At 38.2% G+C, this 10,590-nt stretch overlaps 1 protein-coding gene across 6 annotated transcripts in view; it reads right to left on the bottom strand.

The window, feature by feature from the left end:
- Positions 1-1,050: 1,050 nt before the first annotated feature.
- Positions 1,051-10,590, bottom strand: part of GNE (glucosamine (UDP-N-acetyl)-2-epimerase/N-acetylmannosamine kinase) — a 34,926-nt gene continuing 25,386 nt past the window's right edge. For all 6 annotated transcript variants that reach the window (XM_021533868.3, XM_085566671.1, XM_021533869.4 and 3 more), the window contains exons 7-12: positions 10,207-10,417; positions 7,746-7,875; positions 5,791-6,012; positions 4,749-4,931; positions 4,061-4,177; positions 1,051-3,381 (exon numbers count right to left, since the gene is read on the bottom strand). In XM_021533868.3, the coding sequence (XP_021389543.1) occupies positions 3,146-3,381; positions 4,061-4,177; positions 4,749-4,931; positions 5,791-6,012; positions 7,746-7,875; positions 10,207-10,417 (1,099 nt within the window). In that variant the 3' untranslated portion in view covers positions 1,051-3,145. The remainder of the gene's footprint in view (positions 3,382-4,060; positions 4,178-4,748; positions 4,932-5,790; positions 6,013-7,745; positions 7,876-10,206; positions 10,418-10,590) is intronic.

Here is a 10,590-nt window from a genome sequence, read left to right as displayed (position 1 = left end):
AAAAAAAACTTGGGCAGTTCCTATCCTTTAGGTATACTCCTGGCTGGATGTTGTGAAGATCTCAGGCAGTATGGAGGGAGAAGCTGTGAACTCTTGCTGAATACCTCCTAGTATAGACCTTGCTTTGTTTAGCTTCTGATCAGGTGGCAGCTGGCAGCCAGGCAGTCTGAAATTACAATGAGCATTTGTCAAGAAGGGGGATGGAGAGGTCATGGGTTTATTGGAAAACAGGGAGCCTGAAAACAACAGCTCTGTGCATTCATCCTCTCAGCCTGTGGAACATGGTTAAGTTTTTAGCAGCCATAAAAAAACATGGTGCAGCTTCTCTTTCTTGATGCTTTTTTTTTTTTTTTTCTGAGCAACCAGTTAAGAGGGAGACATACAGATTACTGGCTTGTATTTCAGAATGGACAACATGGGTGTCTGGTCTTTTTCAAAAGGATTCCTCCAGCAGTACTTGTCATGCAAGCAAGCATATTCCTTTGCAGAACTGTGCTATGGCACTAGTTCTAATCCAGATACAATTATCTGTAATGGCCCAAGGGGAGTACAGCCCAGGTGTTTTGTACTTGCTAATGCCTGTGGTATCTCCATGGCATTTGAAATTGACACAGTGATCAGATTTCACTGCATCCAAGTGTAAATTCCATCTGCACCTTACTCTGTGCTGTGTTTTTTAATATAAAATTGCCATTGCCTACATTGATAATAAGTGCAAGCTTTTGACAAATTTATTACAATGGAGGAAGGCGAGTGCTTCAAGACCACCAGAAAATGAATGAATTTGTTATTTCCAAGTGTCTGGTTGACATATCAAAGATTCAAAATACTGAATAACTAAAGTGGATGGTATGGGCTATTCTAAAGGACATTGGGCCAGCATCAATAAGCACACTGCTGCAGATATTCAGTGAACATCTCATGTTTGCTCCTTCTGGGACTGGATACAACAGGGGGGCTAATATCCATAAAATCTCTGGTCCACATTAAAGTACCTGAAGTTCAAAGGACGCTTCTGAACAGGTAAAGAAGAGACAAACAAAACCACTATTATGCTATTAAACATGATTTTTTTATTCTTTCTGATTTTATAAACTGCTTGTACATATGCAGCAAGTTCTTGGACAATTGACAAAAAAAAAAAAAAGCATTTTCAAAATCATTTGAAGAATTATTTTCTTAACATGACGTTAAAGGTGTAAAACTTTTCAACTTGTGTTTTAGTCAGTTGTGGTTTTTCTGTGCCTGCACCCTCCCTTCAGCTGCTAGGGAAAAAGATTTTGAGTCTGAGATACCAAAAATACAGAGCTTCAGAGGGTCTGGAAAGCAAAAGCTTGGTCCCCACTTTTAGCCAAGCATTCCAGCCAGGCATTCCTTGTGATAGCAGAGGATGGAAAGATCGAATGACAGTCCTCCTCACTGTTAGAACCTCAGTACTCCTGATCTGAGCTGCTGTCACTGCAGAGAAATGCCAGCTTCTCCTTGAGCTGCTCACAGAGCTAATGCTCTGGTATTGAAGGTAATGGGAATCATCAAGTAAACAACAACATGTAGGGGAAGGAACTAAAACTCCTTGGTTACATAAAGCTTAGTATAACTTGGCAAACAGTTAAGAACCAGTTATTTGCCAGTGGTGTAGAGGCTGTGTGATTGTCATGGATACATCAGAAGGGAGATCTGGTGGTCCTGAAATCCACACTGGATATGAGTTACCAGTAAGCATTCCTTGTGGAAGAGGGATGAAGTAAAGACAATCTGTATAGATTATATCCCAGAATTAGTGAGTGAACTAGGAGCTATTTAGTCCAAGTTCATTATATAGCAGAAGATTGTTTCATTTTAATTGGAAGAGAAGTTCAAGTGTGGAAATAGCCCCTGTACTGACACATTACTGGACTTCTTAGAATAACAGTGGTTGAGTTAGATGTTAAAATAGGTCAAATTCAGGACAGGATAGTCTTGTGACTGTTCCTCCAGAGTTATCTTTCTGAATTAGCTGATAGATGGGTTTGTTTTTCAATTTCTCCAGCATCTTGAAAGTATGCTAAAAAAGCAGCTGGATAAAGACACCACTGTATATCAAGGACTCATGAAAGAAATACAAACCACAGCTTACTTAGGCAAGCCTTCACTGGCACTTGACATACTTTTCCCCTAGGCCTCTGAATGCTCTGAAGGCAAGGATAAGGATCAGATTTGACTTTCCATCCTGAAAGCTGATGGTGAGAGCAGGACAAGAACATTGCACCTGCAGCCACCCGAATGGCTGAGGGGATGCACTGTGTCACTCACCAGTGAAAGGCAGATTCTTCATAATCAGCTGTGCCATGTGGCTGAATTTCAGCTAACTGGCTACCAAAGAATAAGCAGCCCCCCTCAGTGAAAGTAGTAGATGAAGTCTCTTGAGAAATCCCCCAGGATTAAAATTCAAACAATTTACTATTGGCCATAGCCAGAAGACAAAGATGCTCACTGCATCACTGCAACTACTTAGTTTGTTTGGATTGCTCTGCAGGCTGTAACCTCAATAAACTGTAGTTTTTTTCCTTCATATGTAAAGCTTCTAAAATGAAACACTGGCCTTTAGAGATAATATAATAAATAAACTTGGTTGCCTCTACCAAGTCATTAATGAAAAGAAATTTCTAAGTGTAGCCTTTTTTTAATTCTAAAGGCCCTCATTTCCACCCACTGAAATTACTACCTGCTACTGGTGATTACATCATATTTACCTTGTGGGTGGAATCCTGGAAACTGAAAAGCTGGTAAACGTCTCATTTCACATAAGTGGGAAATGAGATACGGATCCCCAAGAGTTGTAATAATTTTACACACCATACACATTATCCCCATACAGCAAGAGATACTCAAATAATTCAGCCACACTCAAAAGTAATGTATAGGCTTAACAACAGAGGTGCTTAAAAAAACAGAATTGCACATTACTTCCAATGAAGTCAGTTGAAATTTAGGAAAAATACAAAAAGATAATACCTTAATTAGGAAATGCTAAAGTAGTCACTAATTACTCAGAACACTACTTTGATTCATTAGCTGCTCTGATCAAAGAAAAGTTGGGGGCAAAGTATTCCCTCCACCCATTAGGAATCTGAATAGTCCAATTCTCTGATTCTTCTGTAATTCTTTAGTATATCCTACGTGTGGTATAATCCAGTACCAGGCTAGCAGCTCCCAGAAGAGCAGGATCTGCTAGATTGGAGACCACCACATCCACTGTTTTCACCGAGGACAGCGCCTGTCGATTTATCACCTCTTTGACTGCACTGACGTAGTGGTTAGCAAGAACTCCAGAGAGGATCACGAGGGACGGGTTCACGGTGTGCAGAATGTTCACAACGCCAAGGCCCAGTGCCGTCCCAGCTGAAAAGATGAGGTAACAAGAAATGAGTAGAATACTCAAGAGCAGTTCTGGCATTATCTGTTAGCAGCAAATAACATTGGAAAGTCAGTCAAGTGTTTTGTTCCACAGAGTTTTATGTTATTAGGTAATGCATGTCTGCTATTAAATTTTCTTTCAAAAGTAAAAAAAGGAAAGGCAAATTTTTTTCACAATAATGCATTATTCAACATTATGGATATGAAGACAAAACAAGGCATTAAGCATGCTTGTAAGCAAGGAGAAAATAGGAAAGCATCGCTCTAACACCTTGGTGTTAACCACTATGTATGAGGGAGAACTATGCTTAAAACTAGTAAACCAGTAAAATCCTCCATGTAAAGTAACACATAACTTAAATTGCCTTTGCTACCTCAGACCAGCCATTCACTTACCTACAAAGAAATGTCCCCAGAATTTTCCATTATGATAATGTTGAGACTTCTTTTTTAAACTGATCTTTGCAGAGCCTTTTAATATTTTCTTTTCTGAACAGATACTTTTCTCCAACATTTATATTTAAAATCTCATTACCATTACTAATTTCTATATTGAGAGGGCCTCAACATGTTCAGGATTCTTGCAGTGTTACAGTGCACTGCCATTTCTGTACCCTCTAAAATACAATCATGGAAGTGTTTATCCTCTGGGCTATGTTCTCACCTGTTCTGAGAATGCTTTCTGCTTTTGTATTGCCAAGTTTAGCTGCTTGAATAAGGTGTGCAGCACTAACAATCTCCTCCTCCTTCATTGACATACCTTCTACTAAAAGCAGATCATCTGAAAAGAAGAGAAAGCCAAGAGCAAAACATGATCATGTGGCAAGTCAGAGGTTGAAAAAATAGGCAATTAAAACATTTCCCAACTCTTTAACTTGTATACTGAATCCTGAACAATGTGTCCAACCCTGAGTTTAGCTGAAGTAATCATATCAGGATTATTCAGGACACTACTTGCAGAAGCAGAGAATCAAACTCGAACAGTCAGAGTGTGGTAATTCATTAGTCTTGTTAGACCCAAAATTAAATAAAATATAAATATTCTCAAACTTCTTTAAGACTGAAAAGCTTTTGCTGAAAGACAATCACTGTGAAACTAAATGTCACAGAATGCCTAACAGATTAGTTTATGTCAAGCTTAAAAAGAAGAGACAAGCTCTACTGTGTGCTTCTGGGAATTCTGAGACCAGTGGTTCCAAATGTTCCTTGCTACTGAAAAAGATCTGTGCACCTATTCTTGTCTCCTCTTAGAAAAAAGAAGGCAGAATTATTTTCTTAATACCTTCTTTGAAAATGTCTTCCTATACTGCAGTTTAGTAAGTGTGTTTTCAAACCCCAGAGTAAATAGATACCATCATGCAGTTTCTTAGCTTCTCTCTGCAGTGCTATTCCTGAGGCATAGGCTTCTATGCATCCTTGGCTGCCACACAGGCACTCTGGTCCATCCAAGGATACAACAATGTGCCCAAGCTCAGCAGCACAGAAAGAACTGCCATGGATCAATTCGTGTTGGTGCACGATTCCACCTCCAATTCCTGCAAAGATATTAAGACTTCTTTTGTTTACAAAAAAAGATAAACACCCCCTGCTCCCCAACAGTTTCTAAAGGCCCCAGTTCTACAAGACACTGATATTTGCTTATTCTGATACAGACAAGATAAAATAATTTGCTTCAGTGATTTGAAACTCCTTATAGACAAGCTCATAGCTCCCTCCTGTTCATATATTTATCAAAATGATATATAATGCTTTTATTTTTTTTTAAACCTATGGATGGTACTGAACTATGACAGATCTTTTAAGCTTGTGAGTCATGCTCTTTACACAGAAAACTATGCAAATTTGCCTTAAAATTTTACATTTTTGTATTTAGACAGTTAAACCTGTGTGTTAAAGGGCCAGGACAGATAAATGTGCAGGCCTCTGCTGCCCCTTCCCAAACTGGGTGTAGATTCACCAGCAAGTTCCTACTGCCACCATCTAAAGGACTATATACTTAGCAAATGAGAAAAGTTACCCCACATTTGCATTTGAGATTTAAGCATATTTTCTTATATTGCTTATCTTCTAGATACATATTCTGTATTTCTAAAGCTGAAAGAGAATTAAGCTGTAAAGCTGAAAAATGCAAAATTATTCCAGTTGAAGTTGCTCAGATTTTCCTTACTTGCCTCTGTAGCAGTACCAGAAGAACTTGTTTCATCAAAAAGTCTAAACTACGGAAGTTGTTTTTTTTGCCTGAATATATTAAAAAGCACCCTAAACCAAACAAATAGTGTAGCAAAAGAATTTTTGGTTTTCCAGGCATAGTGGTAATGTTTATGCCTATAGAACACCTGAGCCTCTAAGTGATGGTGCTGGACTTTGGGTGTCATTGAACTACGACATACACACCTGTACCAGTAATCAGTGTTACAAAATTTTCTATTCCTTTTCCATGACCAAATTTCCTCTCTGCTAGAGCAGCACAGTTTCCATCATTGTCCACCCAGACTGGCAGGTGCAAAGCATCAGATATAGGAGTTCTGAGATCCACAGAGCTCCACTCCTGAATGAGTTTTGTAGAGTGAAGCACAATTCCTTCTCGAGGGTTTACCCGTCCACCTGTGGAAATACCTAAGTCATAGAAATACAGGAGAGAAAAATGAAATCTAAATCTGTATGACACACTTTAAGTAAAAACCTATTTTTCTTTCTCTAATGACAAAGGTTTTGAAGCAGAGCATGAAAGTAAAAATTTTTGAAGTATTACTGGCAGTATTCAACTTTTAAATACTGGAAATACTCAACTTTTGACATGTAAAGATCACAAAATTATTGAATGGTTTGAGCTAAAAGGGACGACTGGAGATCATCTAGTCCAACCTCTCTGCTAAAGCACGTTCACCTACAGTGTCACAGGATTCTGTCCGTGTGGGTTTTGAGTATATCCAGAGATGACAACTCCACAACCTCTCTGAGCAGTGTGTGTCAGTGCTCAGTCACCCTCAAAAGTATAGTTCATAGAATACCACACCTCTAACCACAATGCACCAAGTATCTTAAGACTAGCTAGATAGGTAGTGGTTAATGTTGGAGTTAATGTTCCTACTTCAGGCAAGACTGTGGCAAATAACAGCTGTGTTTCTTGTTACTGATGTACAAAAGACATAACAGCAAAAATAAATGATTCAAACCCTGGAATACTGCTAGTGTCCAGAATTCTGCTGTAACTCTCAAGATTTAGAATGACTAAAAATAATTACTAGACCTAGAGAAGTGATTTTTTTCTTAAAAACACACTGTTTTTGTGAAAGAGATTTGTCTACTGAATAGAGTAGGCCAGTATTAGGCTCCATTAGCCAACCCAGTTTTCCCTAGCTGGAGAGGCTCCCAGAGTTGGTGGAAGAACCACTGAAAAGCAGGTCTTCATTATGGAGGTATTTAGCTCTAGACAGTAAAGTTTGAACATTTTCTTGTACAGGGCTTATACAACTGAGTCACGTATGAAGATGGTTCCAGGGTTAATGCTGCAACAGAAAGCAGCCATAAAAGCTCTAAAACTAGCAGCTGAATTGAACATTAAAGGTGTAAGAAAGATCTGATTTGAAGGGCTAACATTTCTCCTCACAGCTTTGTCTACTTAACATTGTTTTTAAAGAACACATGTCCAAGTTAACTTTTCTTTGTAGTGTGTGATTCAGGTAAGTTTTCATCTCGAACAAACTACTTTTCTTCAGGAACATTTCTCAGCTAAAAGAAATATTCTTTGTCCTTCTTAAAAATCCACGACACATTAATCAACATCTTCATAAATAACTAGTATCTAAGGCCAAATCTCCTAGTCACCATTACACTGAAGAAGTCATGTCTGATATAAGCATAGTTTAACACAGAAGGGTACTGCAAGTGAATTAGAAGTCAGCAGAAGGGCTGCTGTTTTCTCTGTTGGCTACAGATTTACTCCTAACATTCTAGCCTTTTTAGTCTGCCTTGGTGTATCTGAAAATTCTGCTGCACAGCTGATCCTAAAGGAAGGCTTACAGACAGCAAAGCTCTGTTTTGATAAACACTGAGCATCTGATTCACAAGGCCAAGACTGCTGAGAGCTTCAAAATCCAGAGTACTACAAAAACATATTTTAGATACCATTTACCATAACTTAACAGATTGTTTAATGGTTGTTACAAACTGTAGAGACTTCAGTCTTTATAGTCAGCTTCTCATTTTCACCCATTTAGAAATGTTTATTTGTTAAGAATATGTGAGAACTTAAGGTACATGAGATTCATTTTAGAGAGGCGTTTTAAATTAATGAGTAGTGATTTAATGTTGAAAAATATAGATGTAAAAACTATTTGTTAACTTACCTACTCCCAAAATTCTGCAGTTTACATTTACTGCCTCTGATGCAGCCTCCACACACATCTTTAGAATTAATGCTAGTCTGTCTTCATAGGTTTTAGGGTTGAGCTGGGTATACTTCTTAACTATTTCACCCTAGAAATTAAAAACAACAAAACATGCCCCAGAGAAATGTATGTGGTGATGAAATTTCTCTTCCATATAAATTACAGGTCAATTTGAAAATAGAGAGACATAACTTATGTCTTTAAAAAAACCACAGATGCTATACTTTAGTTTTTGGGCCTGCAGGCAATGTTCTTGACAGCTCTGGGGGACAAATTTATAAGATTAGGCATTACATTCTGCTTCTGTAATCAACCTCCCATCTGACATTAAATACACATTTTAAGGAACACATGGCTTGTGTGAGCAGGTATCACCAGAGCTACTGCAACTGTTGTTAGGTATAAACTATCATAGAGCAATGTACTTAAGATCAACACTGAAATGTTAAAAAAAGAGAGTAACAATTGCTAAAAAGGACATAAAACCCACAATGCTTTAAAAATAAAATCTTTCCAATCTGACTGCATGAAAGCAGAATCAGACAGCAGAAATGCTAGAAATTTCAAGGCAAAAGACTGTATTTTCAGAAATATCTTCTAAGCAATTACACTTCTGAGTCACTTGCAATATCTCTGGAGTAGTACCATCAAGTGTCATATATCATAGAACAGTTTGGGTTCAAAGGGACCTCAAAGATTATCCATTTCCAACTCCCTACCATGGGAAGGGACACTGAACCAAACCAGGTTGCTCAGAGCTCCATCCAACCCAGCCTTGAACATTTCCAGGGATGCAGCATCCCAAACTCCTCTAGACAACCTGTTCCAGTGCCCCCCTGCCTCACAATAAAGAATTTCTTCCTAATATCTAATCTAATCCCACCCTCTTTAAGGTTGAAGGCATTCCCCCTTTTCCTGTCACTACATGCCCTTGTAAATACTTTGGAGAGGGTGTGGAGGGGCCATGAAGATTATTTTCAACCCCAGTCATGCTGTGTAATGAAAGTATTCATGGTGCCTGCTTGGAATCTCGGTACTAAGATTGGTACTAAGGAACTGATCTTAATTCAGTGTTTACATCACAGGATTAAGCCAGGAGACTGCTGAAGGTATCCTGTGTAACAGTGTAATTCTCTCTGTTAAATCTCCTGTACCATGTATCTCACTGAATTCCACTGAATTAATGCAACTTAGCCAAGAGGGGTAACAGAGACAGTCTATAGGCAACATGGCTGAGTCACTGTTTCCCAAGAACTTGGAAAATTCCAAACTGACAGTGGGTTTGAGTACCGGGCTCCAGTGTCTCAGTATCACATGAGTGATAAGAGTTTGTGGATTTTGGATGCTTAGTTTCTTCCTCACTTTTAGTTTCAAGGGCGCACCAGAGAACTTGTTTTGGAAGACAAGGTTGCAGCAAATATTATCAGAAGAGATAAGGGCTTCTAAAAGGAATTTTAAAATTTCCTTTTTTTTGTGAAAATAAAATTAAATCTCATTCTGCCACTGGCTCTTAAATGCTTACATTTGTTGTGTAAATTTTATTATGAAAGTCTGATTGTTTTCACTCTAATTTGTTAGTGTTTCAATTTTCACAAATGTCACTTTGAGCTCTGTAAAGTGGGCAGAATTTTTTACATTATTTTTTTCCAGTCTGTGTTGACTCATAGGAAAAATGTGGTGTCAATTTTGCTTCTAAAAATATTACACTTTTAAAACCTGTCTTTAAGGCCTTGAAGATCTGTCAGACATCTCTTAAATGAATTCTGGACTGTATCAGGTCACTTTATATAACCCTTCATGCTTCAAGGCATCTTATTCTGCCTTCTGGGCAACTATTATTGAACTGATGTAGCTGCAAATATGGAGTGTAACTATATGTATAATTATTCAATACTGTTGAGAGCAAAAGCAAAAGACTTCTCATCATGAATTTTATTCACATCTTTGAAATGCTGCAGAGTTCACTAAATTGATTTGCTAGATACTGGTTGTTGCTCAGAATGGTCTTGTGTGTCAATTACAAGTGTAATTGAAGTGTAAGGCAGTGGGGAAGCAAAAAGTCTACTATTGGAGCCCTCCATGTTTTTGCTTGACATACAAAAACTTGCAGGTTGAACCGAGTCACCTTTTAAGGAGAACCAATACATGGGAAAGCTGTTCTATTCTTCAAAGTCTGTAGCCAACCCACAAAGCATCAGCTAAAACCTTGCACCACCAAATGGGCACTGCTAGTTTAACATCAGTCTTAGGCAAGTTCTATCAGGACTCTATAAGAGGCAGGAAAGAAGGGGAGAAATCTTCTTTATCCCTCAGTAAAAGTCAATAGACTGCTTTGTTTTGGAACTCCTGCATCACAAGCCCATATCCACAAAGCCCAGTGGAGTTTGCAGAGTATCTAGAAACACAACAGAATATTTACCTTCATACTGACAATTGCTACTCGGAGATTTGTTCCACCTAGATCCACTGCCAGAGCACTCTGTGTCTCTAGAATATGATCAATATCTTGAGAGATATTATCTTTGACAGGAGGAAAACAGAATTTCTTTTGCAATGGTTCTTTGAGGTCAATAGATTTAAGGAACTTCAAAATCCTTGGAACAGCATTACCATCTCCATATATTTTTGAGCTATAATACAAAAAAGAATTAATGTAGTTGGAAGTAACACTGCAATCTCTATGTATGACAGAAGAGTGTAACAGTGTCATTACAATATTATGATCTGGCTACTCTGCCAATACTGCAGTTCACACTATGACAGACTGTCATGAGACATGGTACGTAGTTACAGTAGTTTAAAG

The sequence above is a fragment of the Lonchura striata genome, chromosome Z (assembly GCF_050655825.1).
Source record: "Lonchura striata isolate lonStrDom1 chromosome Z, ASM5065582v1, whole genome shotgun sequence".
Lineage (NCBI taxonomy): Eukaryota > Metazoa > Chordata > Aves > Passeriformes > Estrildidae > Lonchura > Lonchura striata.
Note: the sequence above shows the minus strand (reverse complement) of the source record. Positions and strands in the feature narration are given on the sequence as shown.